This window comes from Narcine bancroftii, chromosome 8 (genome assembly GCF_036971445.1).
Source record: "Narcine bancroftii isolate sNarBan1 chromosome 8, sNarBan1.hap1, whole genome shotgun sequence".
Taxonomy (NCBI): domain Eukaryota; kingdom Metazoa; phylum Chordata; class Chondrichthyes; order Torpediniformes; family Narcinidae; genus Narcine; species Narcine bancroftii.
In genome coordinates, this window is record NC_091476.1 from 22,033,979 (window position 1) to 22,055,939 (window position 21,961).

At 35.6% G+C, this 21,961-nt stretch overlaps 1 protein-coding gene across 3 annotated transcripts in view; it reads left to right on the forward strand.

Annotated features, from left to right (window-relative positions):
* The window catches only part of LOC138740458 (MORC family CW-type zinc finger protein 3), a 75,755-nt gene extending 54,055 nt beyond the window's left edge, over nucleotides 1–21,700 (forward strand). For all 3 annotated transcript variants that reach the window (XM_069893107.1, XM_069893105.1, XM_069893106.1), the window contains 4 exons: nucleotides 5,869–6,074; nucleotides 6,225–7,068; nucleotides 12,233–12,516; nucleotides 14,474–21,700. In XM_069893107.1, the coding sequence (XP_069749208.1) occupies nucleotides 5,869–6,074; nucleotides 6,225–7,068; nucleotides 12,233–12,516; nucleotides 14,474–14,621 (1,482 nt within the window). In that variant the 3' untranslated portion in view covers nucleotides 14,622–21,700. The remainder of the gene's footprint in view (nucleotides 1–5,868; nucleotides 6,075–6,224; nucleotides 7,069–12,232; nucleotides 12,517–14,473) is intronic.
* Nucleotides 21,701–21,961: the final 261 nt, after the last annotated feature.

Sequence of the window (21,961 nt, forward strand, 5' to 3'; positions counted from 1 at the left end):
TAAAGGGGGCATTGTGTTCTAATTAGGAGGCTTCCTACTCCATGTCTGACCTGATGGCATGACCCTAGATCAGATCTCGAGAACCCACTGAGGATCATAAAAGCTACTCCTTTAAGACTTTATAGGACTATAGGAAATAGCGGCTGTGTTCTAGTGATTACAGAAGCATGGCTCCAGGACACCATTTCAGCCTAGCGATCCAGCTGGATGGCCTTATCTCCTTCAGAGAAGACAGAGACACTGCTGCTTCTGGCAAGACTTGAGGAGGGGATCTGTGCATTTACATCAACAAGAATGAGGGTTAGGCACCTGCCTATATTTTGTTCATAGCTTGATGAAGGGCTCAAATTCAAAACGTTGGTCATGTATTTATCTTTGCTATAAAAACGACATTGTTTGACTTGCTGAGTTTCTCCAAATTGTGTTTTTACTTCTGATACAAAACAAACTGAAAATGACTTTCAAGGTAAATTAATGCCTATAATCAGGCACCATTAGGTCTAATTTTCAGGTGCCTCCAGCCAAAATATTTTTTGGCTTGGTGTCAGTTTTTGTCTGAGTGTGTTTCTGTGAACTGGCTTGGGATATTTCCTATATTGAACTTAAAATTGATCCAGATACTGTTACATTTCAAAAAAATACAAACCTAAAATAAATAATTATTTAATTTGAATGTGGTCCTTGCCAAAGCTTAACAGCTTCAGAATTCTCGAATAATTTTCTTCACTTCCTGCTTTGTAGTGTTCCTGCAGTATAGAGCATACTCCAGGAGTCTGTCCTACAAAAGCACTTAGCCATTAATGAGAATCAAATAATTTAGTATTATATATTTCTTTTATTGCATATGTTTCAGAAACTGTTACAATTTATTAGTACTTATACTCAGACTTTGAGGATTACATAGTTACTTTTGGTGTTAAATTATTACAAATCGAGAGATAAAAGGAAATCTAATCCAAAATTAAGAAAGCAATCGTTAAACTGAACTTTTTTAATATGTTAAATTTTGAATAATACTGTCGAAGTCCTCAAATGCTATGAATTTCTCTTGCTGTGACTTCACTCTTAATATCTGCCTGTTTTCTTACAATTATGCTTGTATACAATTTTCTGCTCTGTCTTTCTTTCTGCCTGAATTACTCCATTTGAATCTTGCTTTGAATGTATTTTCTCATGTTCTGTTTGCATCTTCTTCATATCTGTGACATTATTTTCTGAATTCCTTGTGAATTACACTTTTACTTGTTAAACCCAAGCATTTTGAATTTACAGGCAATATTAGAGAGGTGTCCTGTGTCCTGCCCCTTTCCTCCCGTTTGGAGTTCTCAGCCCAGTTTTCGCTCAGGATGCTTTGCCACTTGAAAGGTCTGCTTTCAATTCTGAACTTCAAGTCCTCCCTCCGCACTGTGAACTATCTGGGGACAATGGTGATGTTAATCTCTTCAGAATGTGATTCTCTCATTCCTCCTTTAGTCTGTACTTAATCAAACCATTAATACCCCTGGCTATGCTACTGCTATCTTGCATGTTTAGAGAGAACACCTCCTTCTCTATTGGGCATTCCTAACCACAGTGGCATGCTTAAAAATGGGAAATTGCATTAAGAATGTTAACACAATTTTTTTTTTTACCAGCCAGCAACCTCACCAATTCCCATGCTGCTAAGATATGAATGAACAATGAGAAAAGTTGTTAAGTGTCTTCTGTTCATTCTATAACTGAGGAGTTTCTTGTGTTTGCTGCTTGCATAAAACATCTATAAAATAACTTTTACAAAGGCAATGTCCATGTGAAATACAACTTGATTTTTTTTGTGGTCGGTCAGTTAAATCAATGAGATTGTGGTTTTCCAACATGATTCTGTTTGGAGTAGTACTTTAGAATGAATCCAGAACAAAATGTAATGTAATTCAAGAAGATTGAAGAATGGCAGTTTTGTTACTGCAATGTTCTAAAGGCTATTCTCAGGCCAGCATTTGATATCACAGCTTTGATTTTATTCTGTAGAGAGTTATCTGATGTACCCCAGGAATTATTAAGAGTATCTGTGAAATATGTAATGAATAGAGAGGTCTCAGCCTTGGTTTGCAAGCACATAGATTGATTTCCCATGTAAAAGTACACATTTATTCATGTACCTGTTGAGTGAGCACTGGATGGGGCTAGTCTCCAAAGCATTTCCTGATTAAATACCATGATTGGTCTCTCTATTCACACTTGAACATATTTGATTTGCAGACAGCAGAGGACTTGCCTTCTCTGACAAAGAAATAATGTCCTGTAATTAGATGTCCCACATTGTAGATAAGCAATAAAATCAACAGTCCCAATTAAGGTTAGTCCAAATCTAAGTGAAGGAATTGGAATTAATTGTGAATGTAATGAGTTGTATGCTCTGAAGTAAAATCCTCGGTTTGAAGTATCTCAATTTTCAGAAATCAGTGGTTGATTGCTCCATTAAAGGTCGGTCATGAGCCATTTTAGTTTTTGAGGCATCCATAAATGCTGGCCATAAAGGTTTGGTAGTGACATTATGAGTGTTGAAGGATGTTGGAACTAAAATTTTAAAATGCAATTAGAGTAACTGTCAGAGAGAGCGATGTCATATTTAGAATAGTACCTCTCTCTCCTTGAGCCACCTCTTGTCCATACCTCCACTCTTCATTTTAATCATAATGATCTTTGTTCAAAAACGCACAAGTTATATTTCAGACTAAATTGTTCAACTACAAGAATGAAGTATAATAATTTTACCTAACTCAGTTTTTGTAACTATTCAAGAATGAGATAGAATAACATTTGATCTTGCCAGTTTTCCAGAATACTGGTCAGATTGAAGTAAGGCCTGTTATTTTTGAACATGAATAGCTCAAACTAGGTAAATTTTTAGTGGATTAAAATGACCCAACACTGTAAATTGGGTTAAGATAGAGTCACATTACTCACTGAAATTATCATTGAGTTGGAATCTCACAGCCATTGCCTTTGGTTAATCTTTGTAGTATTAGTGAATGAAGGTACATCTGTAATTGATTGAATGAATGCTTATTCTCTCCTCTAACAACACTTTAAAGCTTCAATTAAATGCCGCTATCCATCACAGGTAGGTGTCATTCATGAACTGCATTTCTTCATATTATTTTGAAGTATGTTTTAGATTTTGAAACTAAAGGAAATGAGTTGATTGTGATTTTAAATTGAAAGATTCAATATCACAGTGTTTTTTTAAAAACAGACATACAGCAAACACCCTTTGATGTTTCATAAAGAGAAATATCACATTGAGTTTGCAATGATTTGTGCTGATAATACATCTGTGTTTCAGTCTCAAACTGATTGTGGTATTTAATTTCTTAATACTATTGTATAATTATTTAATATGTTTTTAACTATTGTTAACAACTGTGCTAAGGTGCCATACATTTGAATGTTATGTTATGTATTACCAAAAATACTACCATATGTTTTGGTAGTACAGAGAAGTAAGTCTACATCATGTGCATCAGTTAACTGAAATTAGAATTATTTTACTTTTTTAAATTTGTATAACAGGAGCATTTTGTTTCATTCCATGCAGTTTATCAGCATTTCCTAAAATATTAAACTTAAAGAAAAGTTTAAAAATAAACTTTCCAACATGGCCCACGACTCCCCTCCTAATCAACTTTAGACTTTAAAAGATTTCATGTTTGATTTTTAAAAGATTATTTCCAAGAGCTTCTGAATGTATTTTATGTAGCACAAGTGGATAAATGAGGTAGAACTGCCCTCTACAAAACCAGGTTCAATCAGTACTTTGTGCAAGTGGAGGTTGGTCTCAAAGGATAAACAATTGATGATCCAAATAACACAAATTAAGAGATACTGATTGAGTTAAGGAATACGGAGTTAGTACCTGTACAGGGAAGTTCCATTGATGTGAAGGATGAGCTATGATTTTGCTGAATGGCAGAACAGGAATAAGAGGCCAAATGGTCTTCTGGTGGTTCTGTTTTTTGTTTTCCTCATCACCTTTTGGCAGAAAGCTCATATGTAATCATGTCAACAAAGTAGTCAACAGTTATGTTACCATCATCAATTAGTCTTTAAACAGATTGCTGACCAAGCCTACACATCTAAGATACCCACATGTGGAGCAGGTTATACCTGCTCTTAATTGTTGGTGTTTGCATGAGTTTCCAGTATACAATTGGGCCTTGAGGCAAGAGTTTGTACCAGAAGAATTTTTATTTCAGCAAAACGGTGTCCATCACAGTTTATGCTTTAATTTTTTTATAGAGATCTGAAACCAAGTTTTATCTGAGCTGGTGCAAAGGAAATGGACAAAATCTTAATTGTAAATTTGGGTGTCAAATTTTCAGAACTCGTCAATCAAATGCCAGTTTTAAAAATATACTCTTATGACTTTTCCAGACTTATGAATTAGTTTATGCTGATGGCGAAATCAGAATCCAATAAATTAAACATCAACATATTGTAGAAACTAGAAATTTAAAATATAACAGAAAATGCTAGAAATACTCAGAAGGTAAACAAGGTGTTTCGGTGGGGGGGGGGGGGGTGGGAATGAAACAGTCACCATTTCAGTATGATGATCTCCATTCTGAAGAAAAATCTACTCTGATGAATGATCAACGATTCCTCTTTCAGCAGATGCTAACTGAGATGCTGAGTATTTCCAGCTCTTGTTTAATCTCAGTAAATTAAAACTTCTTTGAGGTCTTAGAATATAATTTGAATTCAATAACATATACAGTACAACTCTTGATTCTCTAAAACCCCTCATTTATCCAAATTTTTTTTGGAGCTGAACTGGCCTCACAGGTTTGAAAAAAAATTTCACCCGACATGAAATTAGAACGACAATTGTCTTCGTTTCAAATAACTCCCTCCTCTTTCTCATTTCATTTCTTCTTTACCTTCCCCTATTGACTTTTCTCTCCCTCTCAAACTGTGTGCCGCTGTCTCCCTGCCGCAAGTGGTCGGAAGAATCCCTTATCCCAGCATCATCAAGGAGAGCGACCTCCCGGGCAGGAGCGGGACCTTGGGCTCAGTGGCATTCCCTCCCTCCTCTCCCCTTCCTCACCCCTTCCCTCCCTCCTCATGCTGACTTTGAACCCTCCCCTCAGCCTACTACTGCATATCCATACCAGACTCCCTGGTGTTCATGTGTGGTAGGCCTAGGGAAGGATTCGGAGTCAGGATTCTGGCGTCGGGAACTCTGGTGATCAGGGAGACAGGAGCCTGCCAACTCACCAGTGAGTGTTCCACCAGCCCGGGATTCGTGTTGGATTCATGTTGGGGATTGGCTGTTGTTGGGAGGCGGCAGCCAGCATATTTTTGGTGAGAATTAAACATTATTTTAATGGTTAAAAAGCCTTCCCTGTTGTTTGTTGTTGTTTAAACATTGATGCAAGTGATTTGCTGTTGTTACTGAGCTGTTTTTTAAAAAAAAAAAATTACCTGTTCTCAGGGGAAAAAAAAACATTAATCCGACATTGGCCCAGTCCTGACCATTTCAGATAATCGGAGTTGTACTGTATCTTGCCTAACTCACAGAATTATTCTGATTAGTATTTAATGAAAGAATACTTTTTTTTTACTCCAAGCATTTAAAGTAAAATGTATATGTAGTCTTTGAGTAAGTTTTTAATTATCTTAAAAATAGGATTTTGTTTTTAATGTAACTGCATATATTAATTCAAACATTTCACTCCCCTAAAAAACAAATAAAGTTGGGATTTGGCTGCTTGAGTATGACCAGGTATCATTGCTGTATACGGCATCATTTATTTGGCTTTATAAACTTCTATAGTTTATAGGTAAGATTGTGAAATTTTGTTTTACTTTGTTTTCTATTTTATATAGTTACCTGAGCAGCAATCTGTGTTGTTTTCAACAAGCCAAATAAAATATTGCTTGGAAACTGATGAAAGTAATCAGGAAGAAAAAGAGAAACAGGAAGAGGAGGAGGGAGGCTGCAGAATACGGACCAGTTCTACTAGTCTCAGTACAGCTTCGGGGTATTCAGATGGTGTGAATGAAGAACATATTTTGTCCTCTGGCCTCAGCAGGTTCTTAGACTGATCTTGCACTTCATGTTTTGTAAATTCTATGTCTGTAGATAAATGATAGCAAATTTAGAAACCAAGCTTACAATTCCTGGTATGTGAATTTTTGTTGAATAACTTTTGTGTTTTGTTTTTTTTCATCTTCCCCCATAGGAACAAACGAAAGCAAAGTCCAAAAGTTAAAAGCCAAAGTAAAAAGCGTTTTAAAGAAGAAACAGAAAAATTAGTCAATCTTGATACAGCCCAACCAAATGAGCCTGCAGCAGTGAATTCCAACAGAGAAAGCCAAAGCAGCAGCAGTGACGAGGATCTCATCATCATGGAAAATGAAAGTGTCCAAGGATTTAAAGGCATTTCACAGAGCACCAAGCAGGAAAAAATAAAATCTTTGGAGTTCTCTGGACTTCCTGAAAATAATTATTTGAATAATATAGTTAAGGAAAATGGTTCAAATGGCAATGGGTTGGTTTATCATGTTTCTGCAGAAGACGCATTTGTTTCAGAAGGAACACAGACCAATAAACTTAATGTAATAAGGAAAATTGAAACAAATTCTCGTTGCACAATTGAGCCCATGGACTCACATTTTGATGTCAGATCTCAAGAAAGTGTTTTAACAGATGGAATTCATGAGATTGCTCTTGATTCAACAAAGTATTCTCCAACTGCGGTGCAATTTCTGGAAAACCAACTTGAACATGCAAGAAATTTATTGGATGAAATAACTGCAGAAAGAGATTGCTTTAGGAAGCAAAATGAAGAACATACCATTGCACTAAAGCAGATAACAAAACAACTGCTAGAATATCAAGAAAATGAGAGAGAACAAAACAAATTGAAAAAAGAAGCCATTGGACCTGAAATCTGGAATCTTGAAGTGATGAGAACACATTATGAGAAAATAATTGAAGATCGTGATTTGTTGACTCGACAGTTAGAAGATTCAACAAAGGGAATGGAAAATTGTTCCTTAGAAAGGGATCATTTGAAAGAAAAGGTAATGTCTGCTCAAAGGTATAATAAGAGGATATGGTAAATGTTTTTACATTTGAAGAATAGTAAACAATAATTTTCCTCAATGCTATTACTAGAACTACTGCTTCTTTTGACATAAGTTAAAGACTCAGATGCAATATGCAGAGTAATATTTTTGCATGGATGATGCAAAGCTTGATGTTGTGCTCTGCAATGAGGCAGATAGATATAGACTAAGCAATAAGGGCTAGGCAAGTGGCAGATGATGTTTAATACAGAGAACCAGAAAAAATAAGGAGAAGTAATGCAAACAAAGTGGTGTATTCCTAAAAAGATATGAGAAACTTGTGTAGGTGTGCATAAATTGTTGAAAGTAGGAAGGCATATTGAGAGAATAGATAATAAAGCATACCTAATTGTTAAACATGAGCTTAAAGAACAAATGCAACAAATTTGTATTACACCTGTAGAAAGCCTTGGCTAAGCTATAGATGCAGTATTATGTTCCTATCTAGTCACTAGAATTTAGGGGAATAGTTGAAGTCCTGGAGAGGGTGCAAAAAAGATTTACTAGATTTCTATTTTGATAAATAATTTCAGCTTTAAGGTTAGAATGGAGAGGTGGAATATTCTTGAGCAATGATTTGATTGATGTCTCCAAGATCCTTACTGGTTTGTACATTATACTGTATATGGAGGAAAGCTATTTCCATTTGCAGATATTTCAAGAGATTTAAATTTTGGGACAATATATAAAAGGGAATGTGAAAAACTTTTGCGCAGACAGTGGTTATGATGTCGAATTTACTGTCTCTCGATAAGATGTAAACTGAATCAATGTGTGTTCAGAAGGAAATAGTTTGATAGATGATTCTAACGACCTTTGTAGTTTGTGAGCTAAATGACTGAAATGAACAGTCAAAATGTGCAACTTTACTCTTTATATTCTCCAACCTTCATTTTAAAAGCCCCATCCATGTTAAGAATCTGCCTGCATTCAAGATGACAAGTTGAAACCTCATTTTCAGGGCTTCTAGCAAAGGGTACAATCTAAAGAAACTTCATGAGAAAGCTTCAGGTTGGCTCTTTTCACATTAAGACAAATTTTCTGACCTTCATTATATCTTTACAATTACACAGTAGAAAATAGGATCTCACTTTGTGAAAAAAAAATAATGCAAGAAGCTTTTTGGGAGAAACTACTGTTATTTGTGCAGAACATGACATTTTGTAATATAGAGGTGGGCAACCTTCGGCCTGGATCTGGCTGACAACCCAATGCAAAAGTCTTTCACTGCACTGCTGCGTGTCAGTGTGCACACGCCCCACAGCCAAGTAACCTAATGGAGACGATTAGTAAAATGGACGGGCAGGCAGCTGCTGTGGCTTCGGTGAAGACCAACGTGGGCTGTCTGAGCCTGGCTCTGGCGGCACTGGAGAAAATCGCCTCAGCAAACCATGGTGAGCCTGAAGCCACGCCAGGAATTTTGCACTTCATTCAGCACGAGTGGGTGCATTTCGAAATGGAGAAAGTGCATTGGGAAGCGGGAAAAAGCCGATCTGCAAGTAAGCGGAGGGAAGGGAGGGAGGAGAAAAACATTGAAAAGAAGCTGCCCTGGTACATCCTGGCTTTATCCTAAATTCACAGGGGATTTTTTAAAATCTTCTATTGTTGTGGAGGGTCACTGGTGTGCTGCCATCTTGAATTTAAAGATGGCATCCCCTTATGTCATTAGGCAAGAGATCCCAGGCAAGAAATAATTGAAATTACAATTTTTCTGATAGCATCATACTGATGCTACCAGTACAGCCCGCCGTTCAATCACTGACACACCATCTGGCTCACGTATGGTAAAAATTGCCCACCCTGTTGTGGAACCATAGAAAACTTCAGCATAGAAATATACCTTTCAGCCCATCTAGTTTATGCAAAACCATTCTGCATAATTCCATCAAACCTAACCCAGACAATGCCCCCCCATCCATGTACCTATCAAAATTCTTTTAAATATTGTTATTGCAAGTGGCCAACAGGTAGTTCACACTCCTACTGAATAATGTTACTGCCAGCCTTATTGCAAAGGGGAGCTACATATATTCATAAAAAGTTGGAATGAGTGGTACTACTTGTAAGAGGGTATTTGTGTGTGGGAAATCACTAGATTCTGTTGTGGATAGTACTTTGCCTTGAATGTTTTCTATTTTTAATGTAAATGCAGCATTTTAATATATTGGTGACTGCCATTTATGTAATTTTATTCTAGAAATGTTTAGTACACCCAGCTGAGAGCCAAGGGAGAGGTCAGCAAGAAAGAAAAGGCTTGGGTATTTACTGTAGGTTTCAGTGACTGCAACTTTAATTTACTAAATAACTGGAAAGAAATAATGATTTTCTTGAAACAGTGTTAAAAATATTAAAATATTTATAATATTGGTGAAAGCTAATATAAAAAGAAAATTAAAAGTGAAACATTTTCATACTTTACAAGTTAACTTGTAGATGTATGATAAAGATTAAATAATAGAATTTGCTGTAATCCAACAGACTTCGTTAGCAATACTTGTGTTTCAAAATATTTTATATTCATGAAGCAATAGGATGCTATGGTAACACAAATGGTACTTTGTGAAGGTATATTTATGTATTTTTTTCTTGCTATTTACTGTTTGAGATCCATGTGAATGGAGGACTATCTTTGAATTGTTCCATGGCATCAGTATATCAAGTAAACAATTTCCTACAAATAAGTATGTATGAATGACATTTCAAGACAAATCACAGATTTTTTTAATTTATTCAATTCCATCGAAATAAACAAATTCAACAGAATAAGGTAAATGGGGAAAAAGTAAATATAGAAACTAAATATAGAGATTACCTTTCAGTCCCTCTTTTGAAAGGAAATCCTTCTCCATCTTCAACCTTGCATTACAAAATTGATGACTGGAAAGTGTGATAGAATATATAGATATGTTTTTGGGAGATAAATTGGGGAAGGGTTTGTTAGCGTAGGTCACATACAAACACTTAAAACAGATCTTATTTAAAATACTGGGGCTCTGCCCCATGCTAGACATGTCAGAGCCAACAGACTTTGCAAGAGCTTTGGAGACTTCACTAATGGATTGTTGTTTACAAAAAGGCAACAGATGAAAGAGCTTGTCAGAGCCACGGACAGTCTGAAGGGGAACGCTGTTCTAAGAGGGTCATATGGTTTTGCAAACAGAGTAAAACAGACTTTCTGTGTGTGTGTGTGTGTGTGTGTGTGTGTGTGTGTGTGTGTGTGTGTGTGTGTGTGTGAGAGACAGAGAGACACACATACACAGATCAGTTCTACAGTGTTACAGTCAGCAACAGCAGCTGGGACTGGAACAGGACAAGCTGGCAAGCTTGTGGAAAACCCCATTTGGAAGACAGGTTGTGAGTTCTAATTCAGCCTGGTCAAAGCCCTTGTGGTTCATGCAAGTGGAGAGGACTGGCTGACTAATGTTTCACTTGGAATAAGAGACACAAGAAGGAACTCTGTGGTGACCTGAAAGAAAGAGATTATCATCTGGAGAACCCTGACAGGGCAAGTTTCTTCGGCAAAAGACTGAAGTGGCTGGAAGTAAATGTACAATAAATCTCTCTCTGAAAACCGACAAGAACCTTCCTGAGTGGTAACCATTTACCTTTGAAGCACCAAAGTCTGGTGAACTTTATAAATGTTAAACTCTGTGCACAGTATAAGAATTGCCTGCAAACTGAACTTGGAGGAATGAGAAGTGAGATTGGGCTGTGAACCAAAGAACTTTTCTGAACTTACACACACATTACATACATGTGCACTTATAATTAGAAGGGGGTTAAGTTAGGTTAGTTAAGTCAATCGTGATAAGTTAAAGTATGATTCTGTTTTCATGTTTAAAGATAATTAAAAGCAACTTTTGTTGAAGTAACCATTTGTCTTGGGGAATATCTATTGCTGCTGGGTTTATGCGTCCTCTGGGTTCATAACAAAAGGAATAGATTTCAACCTCCATACAAGTGATGCAAGACATTTTCTCTCATTTAGTATTTGATAGTTAACAACTTACTTGAATCTTACTCAACTATGAATTCATGTAGATTTTAATCATCTGTTTGTTAACAAAAAAGAAGCATCACATAATATATAATTTGTGTGATTCTAATTCAAAGCCACATTTTGAAAATAGGTAATATTTCTTTCGCATCCAGGTTTCTTGGTTACAGGTGGCTGATGAAATCTGAATAACAAATAATCTCATCATGTGCAATTCATAATTTTAACCTTTATATCTGATACTATAAGAATGTTTCTTTATTTTAAAAAGGAACCTATCTGGTTTCAAACTTATCTTGATTTTTTGCCTCAAAGAATCTATTAAAGATTAAGAAAACTCCTCAAACCTAAAGAATCTGATTTAACTGGACACCACTGCTGTATTTTTTAATTTTCAAGATTTGACTTCATTATTTTTGAGTTCATTACTTTTGTTTTCATCCGTATGTGCAAAATAACTCAGATCAATGGACACCTCAGATCCACAGTTAAATTCAAGAAGGGGTGAAGATTGGAGTGGAAATTACTTTTGTATGTTCAGAATACAAGGTAACAACTCTCAGAATCAAGTGGGTAAAGATGTTCTCTACTGTAGGGGAGAGGTGGCCCAAGTAACCTAAGAAGCCATTGTTAATGCTTTCTGGTTGGAGGGTGTCCAGACAGAATATATGGTGTTGTTCAGTGGCATTAGCGTCTCCATGTTTACTGCTATCAATATCTTGTGCACTACTAATAACCATAGCATCAACTGGTCCAGTAATAGAATATTGTGGCTATGAGAGCAGGTTGGAGAATCTTACATTAAGTGTTTTACTTCCTAATAAACCAAATAAGCACATGTTCATGCCCATGCAAAGCAGCCCATTTAATTGGCTCATTTTAATCACCCTATACATTAATTTTCTATGACCAACATTTCTCTGTGGCTCTAGTGTCTGCTGTCTATAAAATGCTCACTTAATCAACTCTGATAAAACTTCAAAATTGCATATGCCATCAAGATGGACGAGAGCAGCAAGAAAGGTTTCTTCCAAGTCACCCATATTTTTTTGAGTAATATGATAGATGTAAATTGATTCTTATAGGCGTGGGAACTAAAATGCTAATGGTATTTTTTTCCAGCTTGTGAAAATGGAACAAGAAAGAGATCAATTCCGATCAGAGTGTGAAACAATAAAGCAGGATATGAAAGCCATCAGAAACAGAGGGGATGAATTTTATTGGACTAAAAAATCAGCTGCTGCATATAGATACTCTGAGCTAGAGCTGATGCGGACAGAGATTGAAACATTAAAAAGCCAAAAGGAAGAGCTGGAGAAAAAATTGGACGAGGCCCTGAGATCCAGTGCAGTACATAAAGAGGCATTGGTCCCTTCCACCAGCCAAGGAGTTGCACAGGCTAACAGGTAATTAAAGCATCTTATTAAAGGGTAAAAACAGTTTTGGTTGTCGAACACCTATGAGCAAAATATTACAATTTCAAATTCTTGGAAACTTATTAAGTAATTTCTGAGAAATTGAATTTTTATTTGTTAAGGATCATTTCAAATAATATGTTATCTAACAATACGGTTCAATCCAGGTATAAGAATTTGGTAGAAATTGACAGGTAAGATACAGAGATATCTGCATAAACTACTCCTGTCAAATTCACAGGTTCACGAGTACAGCACACATTTCATGGGGAATGTTGAGGAGAAGGCAGGTCTAATCTTGGGGCTTGAAGTTTCCTCCCAGATAAAATAATCAGAAGTTGATAGATGTGATCAGTCAGTTAATGTGAAATATTTTCACATTTGTTTTTAAATTTTAAGTTGATTTGCCATGTTATACCCAGTACAGTGTTTATTCTGTGTGCAGTCCACAAAATTAGTTCATATCATGCATAAAGCTATGCAAAAAAGGAGAGCGCAATTTATAGTTATATTAGAAAGAAAAGATCATTTTTTTCTTCAATCAAAAGATCAAAGCAAATGCAGCATATTAAAACTGTTGTGAGGATCATCCAGGAGACTGATGGTTGTGGGGAAAAAAAACTGTCTTTAAGCTTGTTTGGCATGGTTTCATACTCTTGAGACTTCCCCCCTTGGGAGAGAGAGTGTATCAGGGTAGGATGGCTCCTTCAATGTGACGGCTGTGTTTTCTTGACAACAAAAGACATGGGATGGAGGGGAAGAAATGTTGGGTGATGTTCTGAGTTGCATTCAATACCATCTGCAGCTTTTCACAATCTTGAGCAGAGCAACTCCCTACCACTCTGTGATGCATCCACCAGATGCACTTTTAATGATGCCCTTCCAGAAGTTAGTGAGCAACAAGTAGGATATGCTGAACTTCCTTAGTCTTCTAAGAAAGTGGAGGTCAGTGTGCTTTCTTGACTTTTGTGTTAGCATGTTTGGCCCAGGTTAACTCTTAAAGATATTTATTCCTAAGAACTTGAAGCTATCTACTTTTGTCCGCTTCAGTGCTATTGATGTGGATGGGGGTGTGGCTTGTGCCCTCACTTTGAAGTCATTGATCATCTCCTTCATTTTATTGATGTTGAGTAAAAGTTTATTGACACCATACCTCTGGACTTTTAATCTCTCTTCAAGTTGGAGCTCACTGTACATCTGAAGACCTGAGGCACTACAGTCTTTATTGAAATGCTTAATGCAAGTAATCAAAGATCTACATGAAATATCTGAAAGGGGCTATAATAGAACTGATTTTGTGAACAATCCCACAAATTCTTGTCTAAAACAGAAGATATTGAAACAGTCGAGGACATCTATAGGTATTTGGCACTCCTTTCAAACCTTGATTAACGCCATATTAAATGCAGTTGCAATTTATGGGCATTGGTTACTATCAATGCTCTTGAAATATCTTTGGAGAAGCTTTCCTAGCCAGTGCATTATTTTGTACCATCTAGTTACTTGACCTTATCCAGTACCACTGTGTGTACAATTTCATGCCAAGTCCTGCTTATATCCTGCGTATCCTTTTGAAATCCACTTGAAGGAGCGGGACACAGAGAAGATGAACTATCAGAGGATGTACTGCTGTTATGTGTAATGAAAGATATTGACGATACTGAAAAATGAGGTTTTGGGCTCAGAACCTGACTTGTCAAAAATGATAGGGAGTCAGTAATTTTGAATGCTTGGAACATTTTCTGAAATGACATATGGCAGTATAAAGCAAATGACTTCAGGCTTATTTTGTTAAAGAAGCTAAAATAACAATATGATGTCAACCAAATTGAATGAGCAAGTTCCTATGAACTAAGTTTTTAGTTCAAATGTTCTACTTCCCATCACTGTCACTCATCTGTAAAATGAGTACAAATAAGTAAAAAGAACTTCTGTTATATTTCAACAGTTTACTGGCCAAGCTGAAGTCATTGCGCATTAAGGTCGGGCATCTGCTGGGTTCCATTCTACCGCACTTGGACTTAAAGGATATCAGTTATGAAACAGACACAATTGACGATATCCTTGAAAAGGTCATAGAAGCAAATAAGCTCTGAATCAAATCTCTCATCATTGTAAGATAAAGACAGCAACAACAGTCTGACCAAAGTGTGTGCAGATTTGTCGTGCTAAATCCCAGGGAAAAAAAAGTGAAAACGATGTATGTGAACTAATTGCATACTTTGCTACACTGACTACGTACCAAAAACACAACATTGAATGTTTTGATAACTGTACCTGATCTATTGGTAATGAAATTGTCAAAGATACAATGACATCTGTTTAGATTTCTCTTTTATATTTCCACTTATTCTTACAGAAATGTTTTCCACAGCATTAACATAATAGAAAGTATCACTGAAGACTATTCTATTGCATTTTAAAGAGCGGAACCAAGTATACAGAACTGGATTAACTTAATACCAATAAGACACTGCGTATAATGTAGATGCAGAAGCAGAACTCTGATAGCTGTTTTATGATTTCAAACCTGTGCACTTCTGAAATATCTATCATTATACCCTACTGAGATCTCTATCCCATTCTCAGTCACTTTTAAAATTCTTGGAAATTTTCTTTTAGCATTGGCATCCTAATTAATCAATGCTTAGAAAAAGTAGTATTAATGAGGATCACTTTTTCTTTTTGTAGCCAGTAGATGGGTTAGTAGTCCTTAAACCAATTGCCAGAATGGTGTTGAAATTCAATAAGAATGACAACTCAAGGCAAGCAGATGTATGGATACATTTAGCTGAGTATCCAAGAGTTATTGCAAGTGAAATAAGTTCTAAAGATTCAATTTTTCAAACATCATCTCTAAATTGTTCACTTGTAACCAAAACTATTCCTTGCAATTATGAATAAACAGATCAAGATATTATCTTTGGCTGAGACTTGGACCAAAATATAATTTTGAGTGCCCTGGTAGTGTTTGGTTATATTTCAGATCTGCTGATTACTATAAAATGTTAATTTTGCATTTGTTTGGATTTAAAGCACTGAGACATTCTGCGATCATAGCTAGAATGAATCAGAAGTACTCAGTAGATCAGGCCATTGCTGGGAAGAGAAACAGTAAAATTTCGGGTTAAAGTCAGATTTTAGCTTCTTCACTATAAGATTATTCAGTCAACAATAAACATACGAGATAAATTTCCTTGGACTGTTTCATAGTCATCTGCTTTAACTTTGGAAGAAGAGTGGTAAGAGACATTCATGCCCAAAATTTCACCTGAATTAAAAAAAATAAAAATGCAAAAGCTGCAGATGATGGAATCTTGAGCAGGCAGAATTGTTCAAGCCACTCAGCAGGGCAAACAGCATTCATAGATAGAAATCGTCGGTCAACACTTTGAGTCAGAACCCTTTATCAAGAGCAAGATAAAAAGGTAAAATTACACATATACAGTAGTAAAGGAGCTGGTGAATGTGGCCCAGATGTGATAGGAAAGAAAATGTGACAGGTGAAGAGACAGGTAGAGGGAGGAACAATCAGGAAGTTTTTTGGGAGGGGGGGGAAAGAAAAGTTAGAGAGAGTGAAAAAATTGAGTGCAGATGGAAACTAGAATCTAATGTGGATAGGCTATCCAGGAGGAAAATGATGAATTGTTCCTTAACTTGACACATTAAGGCTTTTGGCCAACATTAAACCTAACAACATGAATTCTGTGTTCCCATCCCCATTTGATTCCATTTTTTCCAATTCCTTTATCTATTCCTGTACTCATTTTTTCTTCTAACTTTTCTTTACCTCTTTTCCTCCCCCCTTCCCCCAATCATGGGTTTCTCTCTTCCTGTTTCTTCACTTCTCACCTTGTGTCCTAAGAGCCTCTACCCAGCTTCTTCCTCTCTCTCTCTCTCTCTATATATATATAATATAAATAAATTTACCTGTTTTATCTTGGTCTTGATAAAGGGTTTTGACTCTAAACATTGTCTAACTACAGCCATGCATTGACTTGCATCCGGGTTACGTTTTGGAAGTGGGGATGCAAATCAATATGGCATAAATGATTCTAGGTGATGTGCTGTATATTTTCAGATAAAATTTAGCTAGCGAGATAACACGCAAACAAGAAACCACGTGATTTGATGCCAGATGTTGGTGTCTTGTATGCTATCGAGACTAGAAAAATATAATACAGTAGTGTGCTTTTTTAGTAGTAAATAGGGAGGGTACACATTAATGTAATTACATTAACAATAAAAAGTACAAACATATATTTCAATTACATATATGAACTGTACTATAATTTAAGTGTACTATTGCTTGCTGTGTATGATTGCTGGAAGCTCAATTGTTTTGTTTTGGTTTTTGAGCCAGTGTTGAACACATGGTGTGTGACTTAATGTCCGCTAACGCCCACCAACATCAGTCTCGGTGTAAATTTTTTAATTTTTATTAAGCTCTTACGGTGACTTTTGGGCTATCTGCAATTGGACATTACTCAATCGGGCCTAAGTCAAGTTATGTATTTCTATTTGACCTTCTGAGGTCCTCCAGCTATTCTTTGTCTGCTCAAAAGAAATGAGTCTTGTTTGAATAAATGAGATTTGCTCATTTTTTTCATTTTTGTTAAGTTAGAAATTAATTGTTAGTGTGCAAAAAAAAATGAAGGGTGACCCAATGAACTTACTTGAATGCTCATTGCTTTCAATTGGGATTGGATGAGACATTGAACATATGTGAGAACATTGTTTGCCAATTGTGCTTGCCTCCCACCTTTAAACTTATAGTGCTCATTACATTAGTGCAATCATCAGCTGACACTTATTCACACATTTTGCTCTGGTGACCAAAGACAATTTTCACCTTATTATTCCAGAAGGTCTATTCCCCCCCCCCGGTGGAAGTGTGGCAGAGTAGAAGTCATAACATCCACAAAGCCTTTGAGGCAGTAGCTTTTAACATTCTCAGGATTGGCTACTGGCTCCTTTATTTTCACATCACTGACAGTGACCCTGGCAGCTCAGGAAGTTTAGAGGTAGGCTTCTTTGAACAGTTCTTTGTTTTTTTTAAATACCCATGTGTTGACGTTCCTGTTATAAATTAGGTATATAAGAGTTTATCACTTATTTTCAGTTCCTTTGAATTTGTTACTAACTTTGGCAAAATTTAGTACCACCCAAAAGTGATTCATCATAAGCACTTTGAAAAAAGTACACTACAATTTCTTTTTAGTAAAATGCTTTAATTGTTACAAGGCTTGCTTTCTAAATATGCAATGACCCAGAATCATTAAGGATCTACATTTTAATACTGCTTTGTTGCTATATTTCATATTGTTATTCTGTGAAAGTTTCAACTCATTACAAGAAATTTTATATCAAAATGGTCATTCAGTATAAAGAATTTCTATGGGTAACATGGAATATGGAGTATCGTATGGAGTAATTCCTGGGTAAGTCAGTAGTAGTGGCAGTAATCTTGCCTCTTAATTAACTTTTATTAAATTTAATTTAATGCAAATTCTTTTGGCGATGCTGGACGTAAACCAATTATTTTATTACCTCCAGGAGTCTCACCCTGACCTGTGCCAGCATTAACAATCATTAATGTTAATTAATTTGTACCTGAACAAAATCTAATATATCCAAGAATAAGGGTTTACAAACAATTAATATTTTAATTTGCAATTATTTTTACTGGTATGTAAATTGATCCATCATTTTATGCGCACTTGAAGATAAATGAGATTATCTGTGTTTGAATATGTTGATTGAAGGACAGACTAACTATCCTGTTTAATAGCTAGAGCTCTCCTCTCTACAGACAAGATTATTTTTGTTCTCCAAAGCTATGATGATTTTTATTTAGTTAAAAAGACAGCTCCATTGTCAATGCAACTATCTTCATTTCACCACTGGCATATTAATCTTGAATAAATGCTAAACTCCTGGATTAATCCAATGGTATCCAGACTTGCACCTTAGGCCAGAATTTTCTGAGGCAGATGATAGTTTGACATTCATGGGTCTATGTGAGCATCTCAGAATGTGAGTAGAAATTCCATCCTACAAAATTATGAAAATTGAATCTATGCATAGAAATGCACATTAAAAACTACTGATTTGTTCTTCAGAGTGAGGAGTATGCCAGCCCTATTCAGTCCAACCTACATGATAACAGTATCATGGTATTTTTGATGTTAACTGAAGCATTAAAATGTGGACTGGAATGGTTAAGAAAAGAGAACACTATCGTCTGAAAAAGTAATTGTGTCACTTTAATCCATGTCCTGGAAATTTGTCATAGGGTAAAAAGCTTCAGTTGAGTCTGAGGTCTGTATTAAAAAGGCAATGCAATCTGTATTCTACATCGTCCCATGATGCATTTGTCTAGTTATTCCTTGATACTGATGGTGGCTGATCAAACATAGACCCTAATATACTTTTAAAAAGTATGAAATTAGAACTGATGGCAGTCAGAGCAGATTGATCCCAATTTCACTGGATTTTTTATTATAAATATTTAACTGGAAAATCTGCTGAAGATCAATTGAAGGAATGTACAAATGATCAATGATGTCCTATACCCTTTACAGATAATTTATTTTTATAGTCTTTAAATGTTGATTAAATATCATTATATTTCATAGTAGGATTTGGAGCACTGTTTGCATCATATCTGAATATTAAACAGGATTTCTTCAAAACAAATACACGCGCGTGTACACACACGCACACACACACACACACACACACACACTCACTCTTGTGTATATATACACCACCTGTATATACACACCCACCCACCCCATGACTCACTTGTAGTTGGTATATTTCTGCCTGGAATATGTTCAATTACTTTTCATCCACAGCTCTTTGAGGTAAAGAATACTAATGTTTCATGAACACCTGAAAGATGGGTAACCCTTATTCTGAACTATGCCTTCTACTTCTAATTCCACCCACAAGGGAAAATATCCTCAGCATCCAATTGTCAATCAACCTGATATATTTCTATCAAATCACCCACATTTTTCTAACCTGCACAACCTCTCTTCGTAACTAACCCTTTCATCCAAGGAATCAACTTGGTCTACTAGTTCTTCATTGCCTCCAATGCTTCCCTGAATATGGAAATTGGGACTGTTTATGATGTTTCAGACTTGTTAACACTGAAAGTTGTATCAAAACTTATTTACAGGTACTTGTATATTGTATCTCCTTTGGAATAAACTTAACAATAATTTGTATCTGCATCCTCACCATTTCTGTTTGATGGATCACCTTGTGTCACATTTTACAGCCTCTCCACAACTAATTAATTGTTTTTTAAATTCTTCTTTCCAAAGTGGATAATATCACACTTTTCAATGCAATATTCTTGCCCACTCAACCCTTTGAAGGCTCTCTACATATTCCTCACAACATGTTAACCCCACTTGCTTTTTGTTTCATCAGCAATTTTTCTGATTGTAACCTGAGTCCCTTCAAGAAAGTCATCAATTTTGATTTTCAATAGTTGAAGCAGCACTGACCCCTTCTTATTGATTGCCAATCCCAGTGATGAGTGTTTTCCCAATCTCCCTCTTCTGCTGGAGATGGTCCTTTATCCATGCAATATATTACTCTCACAGTTTGTCACAACTTTGTACATCTTATCAAATGCCTTGTGGAAATGCACTAGTGAACACTTTCTAATGGGTCGCAATCAGCAGATTGGAAGCATTAAGGCTATATCATCTAATGATAAAGAGTTAGCATCCAAGGGAGATGGTGGTTTTCTCACTTTTGTACCACTTACAAGCAACTTTAATTAAGTGTTCCTAGTGGCTATAGTTTACTGTTTATGATAGCTTTAATCCAGAATCAGTTGGCTTTTTCAAGTAAAGGGTCTCAGTGATTTTAAATAAGGCTTTTTGTATTTTTCCATGTAATCAGTGGAGTGAGAATGTCCTGCAATGAAAGGTGAGATATTAATATATTTTTAACATTTTTCATAATTAATATTCATCTTGGCTTTGGTGCTGATGTCCTATTTCAACTATTTATCATCAATACATATTAAAATACAAGTTACTTAAGAGAGATAAAATATGCAAGGAACCCAAATGCGTTCTAAAGTGAGTTTCTTTTGCTAGTCTGTTAACCATTAAAATTGAGAAAGGAGGAAAAGTGCCATAGTTATTGTGTGTGTCCATGCTGAGATTTAATTTAGATGAGTAGATGTGACAGGAACAATCTGAATATTACACTTTTTATTTTAATTTTTTTTAAAAAAACATTCCGAAATGTAAAATTGTAGTCTCAATAGATGGAGAAAATTGACTAGTAAAACTTTGTACCAACTATTGCAACCCAACAGAAGTGACAAAAGACCATCTAATATCACAACATCAATACAGGCGTGATGTTGACACTTTCCCAATGCAAAATATGGCAGGATTGGAGAAAGAGCTAAAAACATGACTTTATTTGTAATACTTCGTTGATGATCCAAATTAAATGAAAACCTTAAGAAAATGTAAAATTCAACACTTAGAAAAGCAGTCTAAACCCAATTAACAATCCCACACATATTTGGGTCCTCTCAGTTTTCCTCACTTTATGGAAATGCAATCTGCACACTCATTTCCTCTTAAATATTCATGTTTTCATAACTTTGAATAAAGTAAAATGTTTGTTATGTTGCTATTAAATTAATATTTATTGTTTGATATTTACATAGGATTTTGTGTTTGATATTTTAATTGTAGATTTATCTCTTGCTTTCGTTACCATGTGTTGTGTACAGCAGCAAGGTTAATGATCAATATCTTTTGTCCATGATTGTGACTTATGGAACTGAAAACTTTAAAAAGACTGTTGTGTTCATTCAAAACATGTTGTTCATAAATATACAAAACTGTATATTGAATCAACGTGAATTTTCTTGGCCTTCATGATACAAATTCTGCTATCTTATACCATTCCATGCAGCCCTCCTGTTTGTTTTAAACTTGTGATTGAGTATGTACTTTTTCCAACAGGAACACTAGAAACTATTGTGAGTTGTCCCTTTTACTGCAGGAATAAGCATTAATGTGATTTAATGATAAAGCTTACAGTCCAAACATGATGCTGCCAAACAGAAGGTTTTTAAAAGAATATTGTAATACTTAATGTCAATAAAGGGGAATGAAAATTTTAATCATTTAGAAGTATCGTATTATTATTATTTACTTATAATAATGAAAAGACGAGTCAATTGTAGGTTGTTAACTGATGTGTTGAACAAAAGACTTGAAACCAAGGTTTAAAACAATAATCTTGATGAGCAGATGAAATGATGGTGAGAGCTTATTGTCATGTGCAGAAATGCACAAATTCTTGCTTGCTGCTGCCATATGGGTACATAAGATATACCAAACACAGACACAATTAGTTTAAATTTAATTTTTATAAAATATCT